General features: G+C 43.4%; 1 protein-coding gene across 3 annotated transcripts in view; it reads left to right on the top strand.

Moving 5' to 3' along the window:
* Bmper (BMP binding endothelial regulator) overlaps positions 1 to 25,671 on the top strand; it is a 254,257-nt gene that overhangs the window by 122,562 nt on the left and 106,024 nt on the right. For all 3 annotated transcript variants that reach the window (XM_045135611.1, XM_045135609.1, XM_045135610.1), the window contains exons 7-9: positions 15,999 to 16,098; positions 20,483 to 20,592; positions 24,443 to 24,583. In XM_045135611.1, the coding sequence (XP_044991546.1) occupies positions 15,999 to 16,098; positions 20,483 to 20,592; positions 24,443 to 24,583 (351 nt within the window). The remainder of the gene's footprint in view (positions 1 to 15,998; positions 16,099 to 20,482; positions 20,593 to 24,442; positions 24,584 to 25,671) is intronic.

Raw genomic sequence — 25,671 nt, 5'->3', positions numbered from 1 at the left:
AACTTAAATCCCATATATGTTGACCATCAGCTAAATTTATACACTTTGGCGTGCTCATTCATGTCAATTCTGTGAACTTGACTGGCTATGATTCTCCTTGTTAATGACATAGCCAAAAAGGCTGGATGATCAGCCTTTAGTATATGAACTCTCCATTTGCCTGTTATATTTTTGTTTCCACAGGTGTGTCTGTGGTGTGATGTGAGTGTGTGAGGTATGATGTATGGACACCCCATACATATATATGCACACCCCATGCATGTGGAAGCTAGAGGAGAACGCTTATCTGTATATTTGTCTCTTGCTCAACCTGGAGCTGCTGTTCATCAGTGAGTCCCAGGGATTCTCTGGTCTCCACACTCCACAGACGGGTCACAGATGTGCATGTTCACACCAAGCTTTTTTACCCCTTTGTTTCTTTTGCAAAGTAGGTTCTCACTCTAGCCCAGGATGATCTGCAATTCAGTATGTAGTCTCAGAGTGACCTTAAACTCACAGAGATCCTAGTACCTCTGTCTCCCGAGTGCTGGAATTAAAGGCATGCGCCACCATGCCCAGCTCACACCCAGCTTTTTACTTGGGTTCTGGAGAGTCAAACTTTGTGGTCTCCAGCCTGAGAGGCTCTCATGCTTACGTGGCAAGCACTCTTAACTGTTGAGCTATTTTCTCAGCCCTGATTTTGAGGCATTACCTAATGTCCTCAAGTCAGCCTGGTATAAGAATATGGTGGGTACTGCTGAACAACTACATCCCCGCCTCCTTGAACTTTCCCAGAGTCCTCTCTTTTGACACTAGTCTTTGAGGAGAAACCTGGGTCCTGTTCTAAAGGACTTGTTTCAGGCACATTGATCACTGAATTCCTGACCATTCTTTTAAGTGCTTTAATCATCTTATGATTATAATCAAAGATGGTTTTCTACTCTTTTCCATTGCCTTCATACTAACCATGAAACTGTCTCTGATTTTCACTGAGATACTTTAAAGTATCCTGGCAAGCCCTTTCTTCTCATTATAGCCTTAATAAAAAGTCTAGAATTATTGTTTATTCTGTGTCATTTTCTAACAAAGGTAGTTGTGTTGCCCAGGTAGACATTTCTGTCACATTATAATGTAGTTAAGAATTGAACTTGTCCAGCCCCAGGCTCTCAATCCTTCTTGCAAAGGACCTTGGAAATCGACACACAGATCTGTCATATATGGAGCTCACATCCTCCAGGAAAGCTATCTATCCAGTTGCAGCCTCACTGAGGGACTCAGTCACTTTTGATCTCTCTGTTCTGGCCAAGGTCCCAGATGATGTGCCTGACTAACTGGAAATGTTAACTTTTTATTGTTTTAACAAAATAACTGAAAGAAGTAATTTATAAAGAAGAGGAACAGTTTGCTTTGGCTCATCATTCCAGAAGCTGCAGGCCACTGTCAGCTAGAGCCATTGCTTTTAGATCTATACAGCAGGAGTGTGAGCTTCATCATGGTGGCCACGAAGCAGAGAGAACAAGGCCTGGGTCTCAAGATCCCCTTCAAGGACTTGCCCACAATGAGCCGCTTCCTCTAACAGCATCCCAACCCCTGAAGGCTGCACCATGTCCCAATGGTGCCACAGGCTGGCGACTGAGCCTGAAGCACACGGCCTTCGAGGAACATTTCACATTGAAATGATAACACTGACCTAATATTATTCCATGAAAACTTTAACTTAAGACAGTTCATTGTTTCCTTTTTTGTTTATTTTTATTTATTTATTTGAGAGTGACAGACAGACAGAGAAAGAAGCAGAGAGAGAATGGGCACACCAGGGGCCCCAGCCACTGTAAACGAACTCCAGACGCATGCGCCACCTTGTGCATCTGGCTTACATGGGTCCCAGGGAATCAAGCCTCGAACTGAGATCCTCAGGGTTCACGGGCAAGCACTTAACCACTAAGCAATCTCTCCAGCCCCAATTCATTGTTTCTTCGAGAGGCCATGCATCTTGTCTTCCTTTCCAATCTATGACTCCGTTTGCCATTGACTGCCCATGCCTCGTGGACATGTGCGACTCTGTGCTGCCTCATGCAGGACTCCGCTGATGTTGACCATCTTACTATAGAGCCGCAGGCTCAGTCACTAAGGTGCTTTATTTCCTCTCTTACACTTGGGTTTTCTCTGATAAAAAGCCAACAAGTGCCACTTTCCTCCCTGGACTTAAGCAGGAATGTGTGAACACTAGCTTTAGACCAAGTCATGACCTGCCACAGCTGGTTCTAGCAGACTCTGTACTTCTCTTCCTTTATATGACACTTGACCTCAGTTGTGGCCATCTTGAGCCAAGATTGGATTACAGCCTGATCACCTCTCAAAAGACACAGTTGAAATTGGTAAATAAGACTGATGCCCGGGGGAAAGGGGGTCACTGGTTTGACTGAATTGTGCCAGGAAGCTCTAGAGTTTTGGAAGCTCTGGAGTTTTGGAATCAATGGATCACTGGAGACCAAATTGTTTATTGTAGAACTTTGTGGCATTGTGCCTACAACATTTTATATCTTGTTTAAAATTTTGGGAAAAAATAGATATAAAATAGAGAATTGTATATAATCATTTAGACTAAGTAGACATTTTAGAAATTTTCATTTAAGGACCACAGAAATACAGAAATTCAAGTGTGTCAAATGGGTGAATGAAAGCCAAAATGCTGCAACTTGTCAATTGCTCTTCAGAAATTAAAATGAAGTGAAAACATAACCCAATTTTAAATAGTACAGTAGTGTGTTCCAGCATACTACACCTAGGAAACCCTCAAAGACTTCTCAGTATGATTTTATCAAAATAGTAAGACTGGGCCAGATACATCTTAATGGAGGGTGATTCGTTTTGATATAAGCAATATTTTTATACCTCAGGTAACCTCACTGGAACACAAACACCTGTAATGGGGGAATTTGGGTTGACTTCTTTTCACTTTTAACTGACAACCCAATGAGTAGATGTTTAACCACACACACATACACACACACACACCCCTTCCAATTTAACTGTTTTAAGTAGGTAGACATTATTTAGCAACTTGAAAGTCATCAAAGGAGAGACTCCACCTCTTCCTGATATGAAAGGGACAGGGGTGGAGGTATCAGATCTATAGTCTCCTCCCTCCCTTAAGAATTAATCCACTATGTCAGACCCTCATTTTAAGGCATGTTAAAGAGGTAGAAGGAATATTACTAAGATAATATGTTGCTCACTCTTGGGCCTGCCTGCTTATCTGAGTTCTAACTTAGGGAGTAATTTCTCCCGTTCCTGTTCTTTCTTTTCCTTTTGCTCCTTTAGACACCCTGACAACCTGGGGGCCTTTCACCCTTTTCTCAATAAATCCCCCTTGCTTTGCTCATTCCCTGTCATCCGTGTGCCTAACTCTTCATGGTCACAAGATAAAGGACTTGCAGTATGAAATGATCCCATATAACTATGGTCTCACTGTGGAGCCAGGCACTGTGGAAAACAGAAGAAACTCTCACTCTTAGTTAAGACAAACTCTATACCCTTACAAATCTTAGTGGAAATGAAATAAGACAGTACATAAAATAGGTAGCACAAATACACTATTTAGATGTCAGACTTAAGGTCAGGGGCCTTAGGAACCCAGCCCCATGGTCATACATGGCTCTGTCTCTGCTGTCCAGTATTTCTAGGCCCTTCTGTCCAGTTGAGGCCGGCACAGACAGCACTGCTGTGGTGTAGACTGTCCAGGAACATGACAAACACCCCTCCTGCTACACGGTGGTGTTATTTCCTTCCTTTCAGGATGGCTCATAACTCACAAGAGGTGTGAGCTCTCAGTGATGGTTCTTTTCATCTCCTGGAAGTAGGCCAGGATGTAGAGAGGACTTTGGATGTGTCTACGGTGGGTCAGTGACAGCTCTGAGTACTTGCATGATGAAGAAAGGATGAACTTTGGCAAAAACTGGAAGGAAAAGGACTCCTTTCCTTCTTTTTGCTCCATTTTTTCCCCGTGTGGTAATTGAGAAATGTTCTACTGGGGTGGTCTGCGGAGTCTCTGGGAATCTGAAATTTTAGCAGGATGCTCTCTGGTGCATTTCATTGTTTATGTACTGATTGATTCACAAGACAGGGAACCCCCAAGATTGCTGGCACGGTGGACAGACTCTCAGGATCCTTATCAGCAGACCCCACCCCTCTGCTCACTGGGCTCTGGCAGGGGTGACATCTTCCTCAGGGCAAGTCACTTATGTTCCAGCTGTCCCTCAGCACCTGCTTCTGCCGGACAAACAAACACAGACTGTCAAAGCTGTTTAAATCCCCAGAATGTTCCTCATCATTCTGTTCCCAGGACTTTTGGTCAGAAACTTCCGATTGAGGCCCCATGGGGTGGTCTTACCTTCCTACTTCTCAAACAGATACAGAGGGGACTTACAGATGTACAGAAGCTCACAATCATTTGGAATTTCCCTCAAATAGCACCCTAGTCATATTTGTGATGTGTATGTCTTCAGAGAGTAGAATGCTTAGATTTAAGGAAGGGAGATTTCGAACTTCTCTTCTTTAAAGCAAAAACATTAGGCAAAAATATGACACCAAACTCCTGCCATTTAGCTAGTTGACAGGAATCAACTCAAGAGTTTGAAAGGGAAGATGAGACAAATATTACCTTTAAATAAGACTTAAGCAAACAATACTGAACAGTATTAGAAGAAAGTAGGGTAAATGGAACAATAGTCTAGACATTTCTGGCACTTACTTATTAATGAGTTTCTTGAACATGGCTTATAGCTCTGGCCGTATCTGCATGTGAAATCCAGTCCATCTCCATCGAGGCTGGTTGCTGACATTTGCAGCTGTGAGTGGCAATGAGCTGTGCTGTCAGACACAGGCCACATAGTGTAGTGCATGGCCTGGCATCTCCCCACTAAGACCAGGTCAGGCAACTTGTGTGAAACTCTTGGGATAAAAAGTACGCTCGCCATATTCTATGTCATTTTGAGGTCATCTTTCTGATCATGTGTGAGCATTCATGTCCACCTTTCCTGGCATGGTTCAGGGGTGACTGGCCCCAAAATCAATAGCTAAGTATATACTTCAGCTTGAAGGGTCAGTACTGGTCAGCACAGTTAGTTATGATAATGCTGAGAATGCCTCTTGACAAGGGCAGTTTTCCTACTATGGGCACTAACATTGACAAGACGTGCTTTTTTGTTGTTGTTTTGTTTTATCAAGGTAGGGTGTCAAATCTAGCCCAGACTGACCTGGCACTCACTCTATAGTCCCAGGCTGGCCTCAAACTCACACCAGTCCTCCTATCACTGCTTCCTGAGTGCTGGTATTAAAGGTGTCCACCAACACACGAAATTTGCCCATGACAAGAAGAGAATGAGTGAGATGAGAACTCAGGTGCTGGCTTAAATTTCACCTTATAATAGGAGCAGATAAGAAGACCTGACATCTTTCTTCAGTTAACGAACCATATTAGCAGGATTTACATTGAGATTCTTGGCTAATATTTTTCTTTATGAAAACCATTGGAAATTATATAAGGGTCCAACCTTTTGACATGGAGACATGACATTCTCTTCTGTAATGTGTTGGACTATATTCATAGCTATCTTGGGATGCATGTGGCCCACCTCGTATGTCCTTCAGTGTTGAGAAAGCTGAACCAACAGGTTATTTTAGGATGCTGTAGTGACATTTGGTCTGGAAAAGCACATCTAGGACTACATGGAGAAATTAAATACAATTTTTCTACTAATAATTGTGGTAGACATAATGATGATTATACTTTGATACCAAGATGTCTGTGTTCTGATAGGTAAGCTTATGACCATGCCCTTAGATGGCAAAAGGGACGATGTGTTCATTAGACTATTCTGGATTATCTGGGTAGGCATCCTGTGGCGTCCACATCATAGGGAGGCAGGGGCAGAGTTAGGGATGTGATGGCATGTGCAGAGGACCAGCCACTGAGACACTTGAAGCCGAGGAAATGTGGCTGCTTCTATAGAGTGGAAAAGACAAGGACATACATTATCTCTTAAAGCCTTCATGGATTTTTTTTTCTTTCTTTTTTATGAGAGAGGGGAGAGAGAATTGGCATACCAAGGCCTCCAGCCAGTGCAGTCGAACTCCAGACACATGCGCCATCCTCTGCACTTGTGCGACCTTGCATGTCTGGCTCACATAGGATCTGGAGAGCCGAATATGGGTCCTTAGGCTTTACAGGCAAGTGCCTTAACCCCTAAGCCATCTCTCCAGCCCTCTTCAGGCATTTTTGATGTTACCTCGGTGAACCTGATTTCTGACTTCAAACCTCCCAAATTGTAGGATAAGTATGTGTTCCTTCAAGCCACTAAGTTTGTGTGGAAGTTTGTTAGAGTAGCAATAGGAAACTAAAACAACCATAAACACCTTTGCAGTTGGGCTTAGAAATATTGATAGGGAGGAAAAAAAGGAATTTCTATCAGGCTTAGCCCTCCAGACAGAGTGTTGGAACACGGTTGTCTGGATGGTAGTAAAGTGCAAAGGGGACTTTTGTATTTCCTCATCCCAGCAGAACGTACTCCAGGGTACTTACTGCTAAAGACTTTTATGTGACACATGGGCATCTTGGTAGAGCTTTGATGATATATCCTTGATTTTCTGTGTGTAAAACCAAATTTGAGTTTTTATTTTCTCACCTGGAAACCGAAAATTACATGTAGTCATAATGCTCGGGCTCTGGTGGCAGACAGCTTCTAGAACTTGCACATCCTGTAGTAAGAAGCCCACAGCAGCCTCAGCCAGATACTTTAGTGAGCTGATGAAGTGCTATTCTACCAATCCACCTTCACTCTGGGCTCCGCTTCCACCCTACATCTTCCATCACCTCCTTTCCCAGCTTGGATATGACCCAAGCCTGGCTCTTTCAGTGAGAACTCTTCCACCTGTGTAAAAGCTTCACCATCCAAAACATGTGTCCTAAGCATGTGTTAGAAGTTATGATGTGTGCTGGGCCACAAAGCCACAGCCCCCACTTTCTGGAAACACTTGCTAGTGAGGCATTTTGCACAAGTCAGTGCCTTGGACAACAGTTTCAAGCATGTGTGAAATTCATGCTGCTGGACTGCAGTTAGAGGAAACACTGATTTATTACTGTTGTTCTCATCAGGGCACAATTCGGAACCCTCGGGAAATGGGTGGCACTTTCTAGAGGCATTTTTGTATGTTATGACCAGGGTATAAAGGACGTTAGTGACATCTAGCAAGCCGGGGGGGGGGGTGCTGTCATATGTCTTCCCTGACCCAAGAGAGTGACACAGCAATGAGGTACCTCACCCTAATGTTCATAGATTAATGTTCCAAAAACTGTGATCTTTTGGGTAAGTCTGACACAGAAGGTATTATGCCACAGTGGTACAAACACACGTACACACACACATCCCATTGTAGTGTATTTATAGTCATGTCCCATGGGAGGGTATTTCAGTCAAAAGTAGAATGAATCCATGACAGTTGTCCCATGAGATTATATCACTTAATGAAGAAGCCATCTCAATTCAAGTGTAATCTGATTAGGGTTGCACAATGACAAAATCATCTAAGGAGACCTAATGATGTGTTTCTTGGAATAGATTGGCTTTATTAAGTGATGCATGATGGAATATGTATGCATGTTTCTATATATATGCCCCTCTCTTGATCTGTGTGTGTGTATGTGTGTTATTGCATATGTCAGCATGAGTGTCTGTGTTTGCCTAGAAGCAGTGAGAGCGCTGACCGGCAAGCTTTGCCTGAGAACACTGGACATGCTCAAAGCTCCATGTTGATACCTGGAAGCTCACTGGGTGGTGACGACATGTGATTGATCAGTCAAGGGCTTATCAGGAGTTATGTATGAACCGTCCCGGTTATTCAAAGACAATAAATTAACTAGAACTGTTAGTAAGTGTCAAGTTGTTAACTTGGTAACTGAAGATTTAAAAGAAAAGAATTCCAGGCTGGAAAGATGGCTTAGCAGTTAAGGTGCTTGCCTGTGAAGCCAAAGGACCTTGGTTTGATTCCCCAGGACCCATGTTAGCCAGATGCACAAGGTGGCACATGCATCTGGAATTCAGTTGCAGTGGCTGGAAGCCCTGGTGTGCCCATTCTCTCTCTCTTTCTCTGCCTCTTTCCCTCTCTCAAATAAATAAATAACTAAAAATGAAATATGAAGAAAAAAAGAATTCCAAGTACTTATGAAGGATGACGACGAGTGAACTTCTGTGGCAAGTGAACCATGGCAAGAGACTAGAATTGCTAAATCTTGGGGAGTTAGAGGAGAGCCATAGGAAGTTGATGTTCAGGCCTTTGAGGAGAAGTGCTGACTGGAGATGGGCAGTGAAATGAAACTGGTGGTGCTTCACCATTGTTTAGAAGTTGGTACCACGGGCAACTGTCCAGTGAGGCAGCATTTCTGGGTGAGGTGCTGAGAACAGGAAGCCAGGGAGACAAGAAAGGAAGCATAATTCCTCCTTCTTGTGCCCCATCATCAGAGCCTCGGCTGGAATCAGCACAAAGCAGAGCTCTGGATGTGCCTGGAAGGCCTTGGAGTTGGGAGACCACATCCTGGTTTCCATAGTTACAGTTTTAATTAAGTACAATTGCAGGTGAAGCCCTCGATATTATTTTTTCAAGAGTGTTGAGCATGGCTCTGACCCACATCATGAACTCAAGACTAGGTTCCAAGGGGGACCATTATAGGGGCGGGCGTGGAGATTTATTTGTAGACTCCAAAGCAAATTCTTTAACAAAAGGGCTGTCAGAAAAAAAAAAAGGCCTCTGTTGGTACATTATAAACTAGGTTCGCTGAGGGCTGGATACTTTACTGCCTTCCTGAGACTACAGAGAGCGCCTCCATATTTCAAATTTCTGCACAGGCACATCTTGTTTTAGATGTAAAAGAAGACAGAGGGAAGGGGATGGGAAGGAGGAGCAGAGACCATAACGGGAGAAAGGGAAGCAGATAAAGCGGCTCCATGACTTGGATATATTAGTAAACCACGCACTGCACACTTTGTCTAAGCCATGCGTATCTGACAGGCCGACCCAAAGCTGCAAACCGAGAAGGCAGAAGGCATGGCTCAGAGGGGCGAGTGCTGACCTTTCCATTGACGGGATGCTACACCTCAGCTGAAAACGTTCTGCTACAGCCTTTGGGAGCAGATGGAAACAAACTTGGCTTGGATCTTAGAATAAGTCACATTTCATCCCTGTCTATTTATTGGGTGGCAAGTTCCTCAAGGTTTAGTTCCCCCCATCTCTGTTCTGGGGTGATAGTAGGGGTTTGGGAGGCTTTGTCCAGGTGATAACAGACCGTCAGCCTGAGCCCTTGTGCAACTTGGGATGTCACCACTACCTATTGTGGAGAGGGATCCTCTCTTCCCTGCACCCTCTAGCTCTGCTGCTTCCTCAGCTCAGCAGCGAGGTCCCTTCCTTGACCTGCTTTGATTAGAAGTCTTTTCGTTCTTTTTTTTAAACTTCATGCTAGCCTTTACTGTGGGAAGGGTTGTGATCTGAATATTTACCACTATGAGTCTGTAGACCAAAAAGAAGCATGGTTAAAGGGATCTGTTTCTTTCTGGGTAGTGTTTTGACCCAATCTATAATTTAGACCAGTGGCTTTGCTCACCGGACAGCTTTGTCTCACCAGCTGTGGTGATGTCAGAATTAGGGACCACACATGAACCCTTCCCACTCAACATATATTTATTTCCAACACTGGCCGCCCATGTTCTTCCTCCCTTCTCCTCAGCACCATCCCAGTAGCTAGTGTACTGTTTCTAAGACAGTATAAGAAAAAAGAAGCATGCTTAGCAATGAGTCAGCTACAGACTACCACATTCTGGACAGGCTGGATGTTTTGGTTTTTTTGTTTGTTTGCTTGCTTGTTTGTTTTGTACCTGTTCAGCCTTCTGTGAGGGAGCCAGACTCTGCATTCTTATGAAGGGAGCAATACCATGTCACATGCTGCAGGATGGTTTCCAAGTTCCAATCCCCAATTCCCAGTGGCTCCCTGAGGTTAGGAGGAGTCCCACTTGCACATGGCTGTGGTTTTAGCATCTTGCATTCAATACTGTGGATTCTTATTACACAGCAAAATTGCTTGTCTAGGTCAAACTTCAACATAAACCAATTGACTCAATCAGCTAAAATGAGAGTAAAGTAGGAGAGAAGAGAACTTAGTTGGGCTTTTTTTTTTTTAATTTTTTTAATTTATTTTTTATTTATTTGAGAGTGACAGGCACAGAGAGAAAGACAGATAGAGGGAGAGAGAGAGAATGGGCGCGCCAGGGCTTCCAGCCTCTGCAAACGAACTCCAGACGCGTGCGCCCCCTTGTGCATCTGGCTAACGTGGGACCTGGGGAACCGAGCCTCGAACCGGGGTCCTTAGGCTTCACAGGCAAGCGCTTAACCACTACGCCATCTCTCCAGCCCTAGTTGGGCTTTTTTGGTAACAACTACAGTCAAAAATATACTTGCATATGCAATTATAATACAGTTCCATTTCTAAAGCAAAGCAAATGGCAAAAATTAGAACATGTAGGTAGCAGGGAAGTTTCTAGCATTCTGTTCCTTCTTGACTAGGTGAGGGTGAGCCATTTGTGTCTATATAGTTTAGTCCTTTGAGGTTTTTTTTTTTTGGTTTTTCGAGGTAGGGTCTCACTGTGGCCCAGGCTGACCTGGAATTCACTCTGTAGTCTCAGGGTGGCCTTGAACTCATGGCGATCCTCCTACCTCTGCCTCCCAAGTGCTGGGATTAAAGGCGTGCGCCACCACGCCTGGCTCCCTTTGAATATTTTTAAAATATCAAATCCCTTGCAGTAGCTTTACATACCGAGGTTGAATTTTGGTCTGGGACACATCAGATCCACAGGTGTTTAGTTAAGAACCAAACATGCACAGAATGGAAGGTGTGGATATGCAAGACTCAAGGAGACCCAGAGGTAAATGGGCACAGACCAGCCAGAGCCCTGCCGGCTCATCAGCATCCCAGAGGCAACAAGCTCTAGAGAGAACGCTGCAGCTTCTGGAGCTCATTGTGTGTGAGGACTTTGCTTGTCCACTGGCAAGGGTGTTATTGAATGTTCACTCTTCTGAGGACAGCACGCATATAGGCCCCATCCCTTAGAAAGTCCTGCTTGGAGACAAAGCTAAGGTCATATTGTGAAATTAAGCTTTTATGCATGTACCAATAAATACGTGTGTGTGTGTGTGTGTGTGTGTGTGTGTGTGTGTGTGTGTGTTCCACAGACAGGAGGGTAGATGCCAAAATAAAGTACGTGGTTCCTGGAAATCTAGGGTTCTGAAAGGCTTCATTGAGAGGTTTGATATGGTAGGAGACTCGGGAGAAATCTAGCTTCCTTTAGGGACAGAAGCCCAAAGATGGAACCAGAAGATGTCACCCCACCTTGGAAGGAATGAACTAAGGAATGAAACTCATGTCTGATCGAAATTCACCCACAACCGTTGCAGTATCCCTCGCTGCCCACGGTCTAGCACACCCCCTGTGTGGGCTAGCCTTCAGTGCCTATGTGGGCTAGCCTTCACTGCATAGATGGGCTGGCATTTGGGATCTACCTTTTACATCTACAGAATCCATTTTCTTTTTAAAAATTTGTTTATGTATTTATTTATTTGAGAGAGCAAGAGGGAAAGAGACAGAGAGAGAGAGAATGGGCACACCAGGGCCTCCAGCCACTGCAAACGAACTCCAGACGCATGCGTCACCTTATGCATCTGGTTTGCATGGGTCCTGGGGAATCAAACTGAGGTCCTTTGGCTGTGCAGACAAATGCCTTAACCACTAAGCCATCTCTCTAGCCCTAAGAATCCACTTTCAACTGACTACAAAGGCTTGTCCATATGGTTTCTTGCTGGCTCTGCACCCTCTCTGTCCCTTGTGATAGCGACACATATACATGTTAAATCTGCCCCCAGCACACACACACCCAGCTTGGCTGGGTGTGGGCAGAGCAGAACACTGTTTCTTGGCCTGGGTAATTTTCTGCTTTCCTCTGCTTTATAATTTGGGGTAACTTCTCACTTTAATTACAAGTGTGATTTTCTTCTGGTCTCGGAGTCTGCCACATGTGTATTTCCCTTACACTCTAGATCTACTGTGTGGATATCACCTATAAACCCTAGGTCTGCTATTTCTGTAATTTCTCCAAATTTAGGGCAACCATGGGTATAACTCTTTTTACTCCCCATTTCTCACCGCATTGGTACTCTCTCTTCCATTCTCGAACCATCACCATTTACTCTTAACTTTCTGCCATGGGGAAGCTCCAGATGGATGCTGTACCTTCCACGTGAGTGTATATTTCTTCCAAACCCCTCTACATCGGTCTTACTTCCCACGTGCTTATGGCTCTGCTCCAGCCGCTTTCCCTAAAGATCTCCATGTCTCTTAAAGGAGCCTCATGAACCGTGCTGTGGCCTCCACATGGGTGCGTGTTTCCTACTTCCCACATGCTTATGACTCTGCTTCAGCCTACTTCCCAGATCCCAATTTCCCTTAAATAAACCTCACAGCTTGTGATTTCTCCCTAAATAAAGTCAATAATAATTCATACCTTGTCCTTCTCAAGTCTGTTTTTATCAAGTATTTGTTAAAATAGGATAGGACCAAAAATCAGGGTTCGTAAATTTGAGGGACCCCCTCCTTCTGAGCTCTGAAATCTTGCATCAGTATTGACCCTGACCGAAACAAGATTCTGATAGGGATCAACTGCTCATCTCACAGTTTGTTGCAAGATTCTGGGGGAGGGCAGATTTTCACAAGTAGACCCAAGGAGCCAGGTTCTTTCTCAACTCCATTCTGTCAGCCATCCATCTAGGAGAGAGAAAATGTGAGAGATGGAGGGCCTGTTTGTGAAGTTTTACTAGTTAGGCCAAAAATGTATTACATCATTTCTATCTTTCTTCCATTGGTCAGAACCACATGACCATGCCTGTCTTTAAGGGAGTCCAGTGAGTCATGTCACACCTCAGCAGAGGTGGGAACATGCTGGCCAGTAATGAAAGTTTCTTAAAGAGCATAATTTTTGTAGATTATTTTCTCAGCTCTATTCCTAGCACATATGTGATGGCCTAATGTATGTGATAAAATAATGCAATGGTGGGCAGATGCTTGAGAGGCGTCCTGAATATATGAATCCTGCCTACTCGGATGGATAAGTGAAATAGTCAAGGCAGGGCAGTTTCTCGACTTAGAAAAGCACATATGATGATCAGATAGAGCCTGAGGTAGAATGGTTACGGTAGGAATGTGTTCATGTTTAGAAACAGAAATGTTTACTTTTGTTATTTCAACCCACTTAGTTTATAGCCTACCACAGATAGTAGTTTAGCCAGAGCCTTTGCTGAGCTGAAATCAGAGAGGCAGGTTGTGAGCTGCAACTGTGTTCCTGAGAAGAGCCAGCACTTTCTTTGGAGGCATTAATTGGCATCAATGTGGGGACTTTGGCTGGGCCACAGGACTGCCACCCAAACAAAACAAAACCTGACCACACCAGAAAACCCAGACTGGAGTTCGAGTTACTTTAACCGACTCTGGGGCAGCACAAGCTGCAGTTGTATTAGGAATGCAAAATGTGCTCTTTGACCTTACGGTAAGGCAGATGACTAGAGCACACATAATCTTCTGCCAGCTTTGAAAAGTGTTGGACAAGTTAACTTTTGGCAATTCTGCAATATTTTAAAACGTTTTTAATTTTTAAAAATATGCTTTAAAAATAGCTGTGGACCCAATAGGAATAGGGAATATCAATGAAAAGAATGTTCTCTCTATGCACCCAAGAGAGGCCAGCACACAGACACCCTTGTGTAGCCAGAGCCTCTGGAGTTTAGGGAATGGCTTGCAGATGCATTTCGTTGAAATCAAAGCTAAGGGCAGCAGCATCCTTGCTCCCTCTGGGTGTGCCCTGCGTCTCACGCTTACCCTGGGCCTGTAGCGGGAGTTTGGACAAACTCTGTTCACTCACCTACAAAGTCTGTTGACAGGCCTCTTAAGGTTATGCAGAGCTGAGTGAGAAATCTCAGTTCAGGCCATGATTTGGCGGGATTTTTAATGATTCTTGCCTATCTGGAAATAACATAAAAACAGAAGGGCATTTGGTAACATTCTTGCATGCTCTGTATTGGTTTAGGGAGCTATCCAACATTTAGAAGACTTAAAATAACAAATATTTCAAAAGACATGTAGCTTGCTTTCTCTTTCTCATTCTACCTCACCAAAAAAAATAAATAGTAATACAAAAATGGTGAGAACAGGCAGGGAAGGCAGAAACAAAGGGCAGGGGAAGGAAGCTGGGTAGGAGTGGGGGATGAACAGAATCCCAAATACCAGGACTAATGTCTGTCACTTCTGCAGACAGGCAGGGGAGGTGTGAGGAAATGACTTGGATCTTTCCCTTGCAAGGCCCAACTTCCTTTAAGTCTTGAGTTCTTCATTTCCTGAGGCCTCTTGAAATATAAATTACCTTCAAGCCAATAGGTACCTGTAAATCCAATGGTGTGGTTCTAGGTCAGATCCAAAAGAAGTTATTCCACTGTAAACCCATATGTCTGGAGATCCAGTCACCAAATTTACTTATTTCCCTAAAAACTAAATCACCTTATTTATAAAGCTCATCTAGCAAATTCATATCTGTTACAGTCAGGTTCTCACTGCTGGCAGAAACACCTGACCAAGAGCAGCTTGTGGGATGAAAGGGTTTGTTTTGGCTTACAGACTTGAGGGGAAGCTCCATGATGGCAGGGGAAAACAATGGCATGAGCAGAAGATGGACATCACCTCCTGGTCAACATGAGGTGGACAGCAGCAACATGAGTGTACAAAACACTAGCAAGGGGAAACTGGCTATAACACCCATAAGCCTGCCCCCAATAATATACTGCCTCCAGAAGGCTTCAGTTCCCAAATTGCCACTAACTGGGGACCTAGCATTCAGAGCACATGAGTTTATCGGGGACACCTGAGTCAAACCACCACAATATCCCAATGGACGGTTTCTTGCCAGCCTTGCCAGTCTGTCAGATGTGAGTTAACTGCCAAGTTTTTTTTTTTGTTTTTGTTTTTGTTTTGCCCCACCTTTGTGAAAATACAGCGACAACTTACTGAGGCAGAGAAAGAAGGAGGCTCTGGTTAATGAGAAGTGCTGGCAGTTGGAAAAAATGAAGAACAAAGGAGGGAAGACAGAAAATACTCAGAGGCTCCAAAACTTCTCCCATAGACCTCTGGGGGTTCTCCCCAAATCACAACCTCATTACTTGTCAGTGGAGCCAACTGGGTCAGCACCCTACCTGCAGCAGAAGGGCGTCCTGCCCACTGACTTCCAGAACAGTGGTGTTCAGCTGGTGGGCTGCTTCCTCTGGTTGGTCCCTCCTCTGCTCAGCCTGTGACAAGTGCAAGACAAGGCAGCGGGAAGCCTTCCCTAGAGGAAGATATTTGCAGAAAGATGGGGGCCAGAAACAGTCTCAGCAAAGAGGGCTTCTCTGCTTGCTTATGGCGTTGAGGATAGACAGGGAGTGACCAATAGAATGGCCTGATTGTTCTGGTTTGCGTGAAGCATTTCTGTTTCTCTCTCTCCCTCTCTCTCTCTCTCTGTGTGTGTGTGTGTCTATGTGTGTGTGACTTTCCTTGTATTTTACTGCAAGTTTCTTACCCTAAACAAACTGAGGTGGTTGGTTACCTGACTTGTACTCCAAAATTAGACTGGAGAAGGAAAAAGAAAAGTGGCATGGGTGGGCGATCCAAGATGCTTTCTCTAACCATTTCTCCAAAGGCACACCTTTAAATTTTTTGAGGCCTTCCGAGAAGATAAAAGGATGTTTGGGAGCAATAATAATGACCTTAGCAATAAGCCCAAGGCCTCTTTACTAAAGAAGGATGACCTTAGCTTTGTTCCTAATAGCTTGATTGTACAATCTATATGCACTGACTTTTAAAAATGTGCTTTTTGTTTTTCTCTTTCTCTCTCTTTTCTTAGGGAGGCAGGACACAGTGCGTGAGAGAAGTCTGTCCCATTCTCTCTTGTCCCCAGCACCTTAGTCACACCCCCCCAGGACAGTGCTGCCCTAAGTGTTTGGGTGAGTGACTACTTTCAGGTCAAAGAACAATGTAATCTCTTCTTGAAGTTTCTGCCTCTCGTGCCCGTTGTTATTTTGGATTCTCATGTTGTCTTGCTCTGTGACTTGTTAGAGACAATTGCTCCCGTGTGAGCAGAGGTGCCCATAAGGTTTGGCTGTCAGCTGACGTCTACTCAGAGTCATTTTCTCTCCTGTCTTCCCTTATTTCTGGAACCTGGCACATGGCAGCCTGGGGAAACGTCCCAGGAGGTGAGGACAGTGGTGAAGGAACCATCTCTGATTGGACACAGGACTGTTACTTTGGGGAGCACATGGTAAAGGCATTTGGACTCAATGCAGGGAAGACTGTAGCCTAGCATCACCCGTAGAGTGTCAGGAGGACCACATGCTAGGAAGTGAGTTTGAAAGAGATAGGAAGTGACAGTCTGTAGGAAGAGAGCATCAGCATATCCTCACTGAAACTCTGGCACTGTCCTAGGGACCCGTCATGCACTTTTTCTTGTTGCATCTTTTCAAGAAGTGGTGAAATACTGAAAATACAGCTACCCTGTGTCACATAAGTATACTTATCACTTTTAATGTACTGAAGAAAGTATTCCCCTACCATCTCCAGGGAGCCTTAGGGCAGGCTAATAAAGTATCTCTGACTTTGGGCTTCTGCACCCACTGTTTCCTTAGCTCTCTGTCCTGCTCCGCTCTGTTGTTAAGCATCATTTCGGTCTCATCAGACGCCCCCTTGCCCCCAGTCTTTGCAGATCCCATGCACCATAGAATCAAGGTTGGTGTTTCTGAGTTCCCTGAAGGTTTATAGGTGGTGAGAGCAAGTGTTTCGTGGAGGTGCAGGCTGAACGCCATAAAGTGAAATAGTATAAAATGCAATCCCATAAAAAAGCTCCCTTATCCATAAAAAGTCTTAATTATTTTTCTTTGGGAAACCTTCACTGATTCTTTCTTCCTTCTGGGCTTTAGTCTCCTGTCAGTTTTTCTCACACCCTTTCCTTGACTCCTCTCCCTCCATTTATAGTTTACTTTCTTGACATCTAAGACAGCCTCCTGATTTATTCCCTCCTTCACAGAGATTACCACATCCACACCTTGAACTTTAGTTCCTTTTTTAATAGCTAAATTGATAAATAAAGGTGATTTGTTAATGGTAAATGTAATTTTTTTTCCCCTCTCTGTGCCATTCTACCATAAATTTCACATAACAGAACTCGCCTCATGCACATAGACACACTTGTTTCATGCACACAGACACACTTGGAGGTCAATATGAAATCATTAGATAGCTGCTTAGATGTACACACTGAAGACATGTCCACATTCCTGTATACTTTACGGTTGCCACTGTCCATGTGTCCCCATGACATGAAATCAGTGTGGAAGACCCCATCATACTGGGTCATGAAGAAGCCATTCCCATGGAAGCAGGAGGCCATCACAGAAGAGGTGTGTGGACCTGGCCCTACAGAGGAGGAGTCCTTACTAAAGCTGTGAAGCCGAAGTGTGGGCATGCTCAGTATGAGTTTCCCACAGGAGTAATGGCTGCTGTATTAAATCCAGGTTTCATTGATCATTTGTGGTTTTAGGATGGACTACAAGAGGAAAGTCATTTTTGAGAAATGTAAAAATCATAATGGCCCTAAATGAGATTTTTTTGCCTGGTTGGGCTAAACCATGGTGGAATGATGTGTAAATGACTTAAATCAGGTAGTCCACAATCTCTGAACCGCTCCTTTGTATGTTTTATGTTAGGCCATACTAACTCTGGGATTAAGGCCATATTTTTTCTTTCGTGGTAACAAGAAACATATCCATCCGACAAAAACAAAACAAAAAAGAAAACAGAGATAAAAACAAGCACTGAGTTGCTTTCTAGATTCTGAACTCTCAGTTCAATCAGGCTTCACTTGTCTGGGTTTGGATTTGCTCTTGAATTTTCCCTTGACCAGACTCTCCATGCATGTAGTACCTGTGCCTTTTGCATTGCATACTTTTTTCTTTCCTTTTCTCATTTGTAGTGAAAAGTATCATCAAAAATTTGGATATACAGAATTAGTAGCCAAGACAACCTCCATATGGCAGAGCCCAGGATCAGTTTTGAATTATATCACCACTAGTAATGATAATAGTTATTATTATCTGCCATCTGCTGGGGGTGTTGATAAACGTCAGGCACTATTCTAAGGGCTTTATATCCACACTTTTGGGTAAATTTACAATTTACTGGGGAATAATTTAAGCCATTGCTCACATTTAGGGTGATAAAAATTCTGAAGTGCATGTTCATTATTTGGTCAATAGCCAATTGTAGACCCATCTGTCACCCCCACCCCAACCCATCCATCTGGCCACCTATCCACCATTGCAACAATACTGAGAACAGTGATGGTTACAATTACCTTTTCATCGCTGGGACAAAGCACCTGACCAAAATCAGCTGATGGGAGGAAAGATTTTATTTTAGCTTACAGTCTCAAGGGAAAGCTCTGTGATGACAGGGGAAAGCATAGCATGATCAGAGGCTGGACTTCACATCTACCACAGCAAGTGGAAAACAGCAGAAGAGAATGAGCTGAGCTTGGGCAAAGGGGATCTCTAAGCCCACCCCCAACAACACATTGAGTTTATTCATTTTTGAGGCAGAGTCTTACTATGTATACCAGGCTAACACTGAGCTTGCCATGTGGCCCTGGCTAACATCAAACTTGTGCTCCTCTTCCATCAACTTTCCTGGTGCCAGGACTAGAGGCATGTTCCACCAAGCCCAACTCTACCTACAACTTTGTATTTATTTGTTTATTTCTGACTTTTGCCACAGAGGATTTGAGGTTACTTCTAAAGAACATGATGTACATATAGATAAAATATAGATCATAATTTTACAATTGCTGCAATAAAACAGAATTTTTCATTAATTCTTTTACAATTTGTGTGTGTGTGTGTGTGTGTGTGTGTGTGTGTGTGTGTGTGTGTACAACCCAAAGGGGTCCATACTCTCCTTCTACCTTCTTTGGGACAGAGTCTCTCTGTGGATACCTGTCTGGCTGCCCTGAAATGAAAGTTTTGGGATTCTCCTGGCTCCTCCTCCTGTGCTGTGGGACATTGAGGTCACAGACATGTGCATCACTTGGCATCCAGCTTTACATGGGTGCTGGGGTTCTGGGAAGGATCAAGCTCAGTTTAGCAGGCTTGCAAGGAAGTGTCTTTAGCCACTGAGACATCTCCCCAGTCCTCCATTCTTTTATTTCTTAAAGTACAAAAGTATATATCTGATGGGTTGATTTTTTTATTTTAAGAAATAAAGAATACCATTCACATTAATGGCAGATGACTCCCATTATTTTTTTATTAAAAATTTTTTTGTTTAATTTAATTTATTTATTTGAGAGCAACAGACACAGAGAGGCAGAGAGATAGATAGAGAGAATGGGTGCGCCAGGACCTCCAGCCCCTGCAAATGAACTCCAGATGCATGTGCCCCTTGTGCATGAGTCCTGGGGAATCAAGCCTTGAACCGGGGTCCTTAGGCTTCACAGGCAAGCACTTAACTGCTAAGCCATCTCTCCAGCCTTTAATTTCTTTTGTTTATTTTTATTTACTTATTTTAGAGTAACAGACAGAGAGAGAGAAAGAGACAGATAGAGAGAATCACATGACAGGGCCTCCAGCCACTGCAAACGAACTCCAGACACGGGCGCCCCCTTGTGCATCTAGCTAACGTGGGTCCTGGGGAATCGAGCCTTGAACCAGGGTCCTTAGGCTTCACAGGCAAGCGCTTAACCACTAAGCCATCTCTCCAGCCCAACTCCCATTATTTTTATAGTAAATATAAAATAACTTAGGAATAATTCTTATACTAGAACATTCTCTACAATGGGTTCTAACATTTAGACAATATCAGACGCTAGTCTATCAGTCCTTCGTCCACCTTGGGGGATGGTGTTAATTGTTGAGCCCATGGGACAAGTACCACACCTTCCCAGCAGTCTTCTGTTTCGCATCCCTATAGTTCTCAGCTTGTCTTTTTCTTCTAGAACTTAATCATGTTGTACTGAAATGATCATAAATACATTTGTCTTCCTTGACCTCCTTGACTGTGAGCCCCATGAGGGGAGCTATGTCCACTACAGTGGGCAAGTAAAAATAAAAATGATTTGTTGAACTTAAAAAGTGCATTGTGGATTCAAATGTTTTTATAATGACTCCACAAATTAATAATTTTGGGGAACCTCTTGGGCACGTCTGACCTAGAGCTCTCTTTTTGTGTATGAGATTTACCTGGTCTTTTGAGAATGTCTAATAGTGTCATGATATAGTTGAGGAGCAACCAGAGCACACATGGCTTCTGTCTTGCTTACAGTGTGCTATTGCTTCCCTGCAGGCCAGAGGAAAGTGTTTGACCTTCCTTTTGGGAGCTGCCTCTTTCGCAGTGATGTTTATGACAACGGATCCTCATTCCTCTATGATAACTGCACAACATGCACTTGTAAGGTAAGGAGGCTCTGAGGGGCTGTGGCACCCCAACAGTGGAGGTTTGAGTTTCAGGGCTCCTGTAGCCAAATGTGATAGTATTTTTTTTTTCATCAGGAGAAAGTACTGTTGATGCTGTTTGACAAGAACAAGATCACAAAGAAGGGCAGGTGTAGAATCCATTGTGTCGCTTACTGTCATTTTTGGAAAATCAATAAGTTAGCTCCTTGCAGTAAAAAAAAAAAAAAAAAAAAAAAAAAAAAAAAAATCACGTTCTGCAGGGTTGTTCTGAGAATTCTCTAGAGTCGTACAAATGCACATGGCTGTGTTCTCTAGCTCTGATTATCAAAGAAAAATTCTGTAGCGTGCCTGGCCATGAAGGTGGCTTTAATCACATTCTGGGGTGGGGTGGGGGGAATGGATTGACAGCTCATCACAAAGATAGACCTGGCAGTTTGGGAAGAGAGTATTGATGTATTGTTTACTGTGCCATCTTAGTTGATCTGCTGCTTGCTATTCACAAAAGGACTGGAGTCTAATTCCTGTAAAGAAAGCTATCCTCAGCCCCAGAACTTTACAGTGACACTTATCACGCACATCCATATACTTTCCTTATGCAATGAATTATACTTGGAGCCAAGAAGAGTGTTTATCATGGAGTGCATTAGCACCATCCAATGAGTTTAGTGCACACATCTGTGTGACATGGATTTAGGATAACTTATTTGGGTAATGATGGTTGTTTTTATTTTAATAGCTGAAGGTCTGGGGTGGGGAGGGAACTGTGGTCAATGTTAGTGGGAGAGCGCTCAGAGCTCTTGATAGGTTGATCCTTGCTATGCTGCAGAGCATGTTCCACTCCAGGGCTGGCTGGGTAAGAGTTGCACCATTTGCCCCCGTGCATTGATCACTAGGAAGTTTCCAAGCCTAAAAACACTTCTGTAAGCTGCCTTCCTCTTCCCATGGTTTGCATGATCCTGTGTTTAACATGTACAACAACTCCCTCATTTGAACTTGGCTTCCACCCCCCAGACTTCTCTTTGCCAATGACTTCACAGACTACAGCTTTCTTCTGGGGCAATTGAGCCTTGGCCAAAACACGTCACCTTCCCAGTTCTCTTGGCTTCAGAACAACCAGCCGTCCTATGAATGGAAATTAGTTGTGCTTGCATAACTTGGGGTCTTCAGGAGCCTGTGGTGAAGGATTAGGATTAGGCAATATGTGCCAGTGAGGAAGCTGAGCCATAATTAATACTTTTCCTACAAGAGGCTGGCTTATGGGAACATGAGTTCATAGCCATCTTTGGGAGAGGGGAAGCTTGCAGGCTGCAGTCATTGTGAGTAATCATTACCATTTTCTATTTGCTTAGATCTTTCCTCTCCAGACCCATCTGATGCCCTTCATTGTTTCGAATGTGAGTGCAGGAAATGGTTTCGTAGTTCTCCAAATGCAGTGTGGTTTTAACTCTCTATGAGGTCAGAGCTGATGATATTTATACCCATAGTTTCCTCTCCTTCATTAAATTTGATTACCGAACACTTCATTACCCCCAAACAACTTATATCAGATGCTAGCTCCTCCAGAGAGGCTTTCCTGGCCTACCTAGATAAGCAGTTGTTTCTTCTCTGCTACCACATTTTATCATAATTTATTTATTTATAATGTTATCTCATCTGCCTTCTTACATCATGACTTTCTTCAGGATAGAAGTGTCTGTTCTCATTGCTTCACCCAGTACTAGGCACACCGCCTCATGGATACAGATTGTGTGTGTGTGTGTATATATATATATATATATATATATATATATATATATATATATATACATATGTTTGTGTGTGTGTGTGTGTGTGTGTGTCTGTGTGTGTGTCTGTGTGTGTGTGTGTGTGTGTATATGTGTGTGTGTCTGTGTGTGTGTGTGTAAGTAAGTAAGTAAGTATGTATGTATATATGTGAATATGTGCATATGTGTTACATTTCTTGTTGCTGTGGCAAAAATACTCATAAGAACAACTGAAGGAGGGGAGGGTTTGTTTGGGCTTTCAGTTAAGGAGGATAAAGCCTATCACAGTCGAGGTGGGTAAGGCATGACAGCAGGATAGTGAGCCATCTGGCCACAGAGCTAGATGAACGCTAGTGTTCAACTCATTTTCTTCTTTGACTTAATCATGGATCCCAGGTCAAAGAAATGCTCCACCCCCACATTCAGAGTGAGTTTATTCTCAAGTTAAACTTTTCTGGAAACAACCTCATTAGATATACCCAGAGATGTGTTTCTGTGCTTATTCTGAATCCAATTAAGTTGACAAGAATTTATATATAGGGCTGGAGAGATGGCTTAGTGGTTAAACGCTTGCCTGTGAAACCTAAGGAACCCGGTTTGAGGCTCAATTCCCCAGGACCCACGTAAGCCAGATGCACAAGGGGGTGCATGCATCTGGAGTTCGTTTGCAGAGGCTGGAAGCCCTGACATGCCCATTCTCTCTCTCTCTCTCTCTCTCTCTCTCTCTCTCTCCCTCTTTCTCTGTCTGTCACTCTCAAATAAATAAATGAAAATGAAAAAAAAGAATTTATATATATATATATACATACAGATAATGTATAGAGAGTAAGAGATACAGAGACAAAGTAGGAGAGAGAGATGCAGAGAGACGAAGAACAAGAAAAAAACTAATGAGTTCCCTATTGTTCAAAACTAGAAATAGGGACTGGAGAGATGGCTCAGCAGTTAAAGGCACTAGCTTGCAAAGCCTAGCAGCCTGGGTTTGATTCCCTAGTACCCAAGTACCCACATAAAGCCAGATGCACAGTGGTGCATGTATCTGGAGTTTGTTTGCTGTGGTGAAGGCTCTGGTGCACCCATTCTCTTTGTCTATATTTTTTTCCTCTCTCTCTTTGCTTATAAATAAATAAACAAGATATTTTAAAAACTGGAAATGAACATGTGCAATTTGACATCGAATCATTTTTCCAGCTTATGAGTTGCCTCATAGTAATTTATATGGTTCATATAGATTATATTTAAAATGCTCAGGGCTAGAGAGATGGCCAAGTGGCTAAGGGACTTGCTTGCAAAGCCAAAGGACTCAGATTCAATTCCCCAGATGCACAAGGTAACAGATGCATCTGGAGTTTGTTTGCAGTAGCTGGAGGCCCTAGAATACTCTCTCCCTCTCTCTCAAATAAATAAATAAAGTATGTTTAAAATACCCAGTAAACTTGAGAAGTACTAGGTAAAAGAGTGCTCCTTTAGAAATCAAGACATCCTCCTTTAAGCTCTTGATATAGACCTGTCATCTCTGAGGTCCAGTAACCCAGTCAAGGCCATATCTCTTATAGTTGAGCTCCAGGACCCAGGTCCAATTTTGGAGCAGTTCTTTTAGTCCCTCTGGACGCAGAGAGCAGATTTAAGTAAATTCATCTTGAAGTGATGCTTCAGCTCTGCATTTTTTATTTTTCATCAAAAAATCATACTAAACTACAACACGGAACACAGAGCGGAGAAGGAGGTCTGAGAGGTCCCTTTGCATTGAGAAAAGCAAAAGAAGAAAAGGGGGAGAAGAAGGGAATGGGTTGGGCCATGGTGACCTAGGCTTTGTTGTCCCACTCTGATGAGGATGCACGTTTCCTGATCATGGAGTTATAAACCATTACAGGGAAGCTAGGAGTGTGTCGTGCCCTCATAACTGAGCCCAGACATTGATCAACAAACATATTTTGAAGTGAACGCAGGGTTTCTTGTAGTACCCAAAAGCATGGTGCCTGAAGAGCAGCTTATAAAGGTGGTCGTGGCTGCCAAGGGAGGGCCAGGCCTGGTCTTGGGGGAGGTGAAAATCACTTTTAATTTCTAGTCTATCTTTGGGCCTCCAGGACTCCACAGTGCTATGTAAGAAGAAGTGTTCCCATCCTGGTGGCTGTGACAAAGACAAAGAGTCCTGTTGTGAAGAGTGTCTCCTGAGAGTGCCCCCCGAAAATGTCAAAGTGTGCAAGTTCGGCAACAAGATTTTCCGGGTATGTCATAAACCAAGTTCATGGAAGCTATTGCACTATGATTCCATTCAAAAACTCCAGACATAATGTGTATCGAGTCACTATGTGTGTGTGTGTGTGTGTGTGTGTGTGTGTGTGTGTGTGTATATATATATATATATATATATGATATATGTATAAATATATACTCATTTATGTTAGTGTATTGCAGAATTGTAGAATCAAGAGCCATGCAAAGATGAGAATCTATCTCTAGGGTCCTCAAAGAGTTGTCTCCTTTAAGATTTCCTCAAGCTGTTTTCTCATGAACCCAAGTAGGAAGCTGTACATGGACCATCTGAGCTCCAAGATGCAGGGTACAGGCTGATTTGGTTTAAAGCACCTTCCCTTACTCATCTAGTATGCTTCCTGCAAGGATGCAGGGTATCACCCTGTACCAAAGGTGTCACTGTATGACACCTTTGATCATTAAAGACCTTAGCACTGTGTCTGATACTGGAAGCACCTTTAGGCATCCTATTTGCTGCCATGATTGGAGGGAGAGGTATATAGGTATATCATATAGGTATTATTGACAATGTATCATGTCTAACCAAGGGAGATGCATGTGTGTATTACATTTATATATCATGTTTCAGAGCCATCAACTGCATAAAATCCTCTTTACACCAACCAAGTCACCATTTGTCTCCAGAGCACCAAGACAAAACATGCTCTTTTCCCAGTGGTATTTTGGAGCAAGCACTTTCAAGTCACTTTATAAAATGGTTCCTTTAAGTGGTTTGGTCCTGAAGTACTTTAAAGAAATACTGAGCCCTGGAAATTTTTGCTCAGAGGATTGGGATCAGTTAAGTGCCCTGTAAGATAGATTCAACCAGGCCTGTAATCTGAGAGGTAATAGAGGGTGGGCAGTCCTTCAAGTAGCTTCACAAATGAGAATGAGGAGAACAGGATTCCTCCAAGATCCGAGTCCACAGGGATCTTTGTTTTGTGTTTTTGTTTTGTTTTTTGGCCCATCTGTGTTGTTGGCTCTTTCTGACCCACGAATGTGGGTGCACATCTCTGCCTGCTGTGCTCTGGCTCAGCCAAAGTCAGTAGCAGACTGAAAA

Source organism: Jaculus jaculus, chromosome 16 (assembly GCF_020740685.1).
Source record: "Jaculus jaculus isolate mJacJac1 chromosome 16, mJacJac1.mat.Y.cur, whole genome shotgun sequence".
NCBI lineage: Eukaryota > Metazoa > Chordata > Mammalia > Rodentia > Dipodidae > Jaculus > Jaculus jaculus.
The sequence above is the reverse complement of the archived record's forward strand: the minus strand, read 5'-3'. Positions and strand labels throughout refer to the sequence as shown.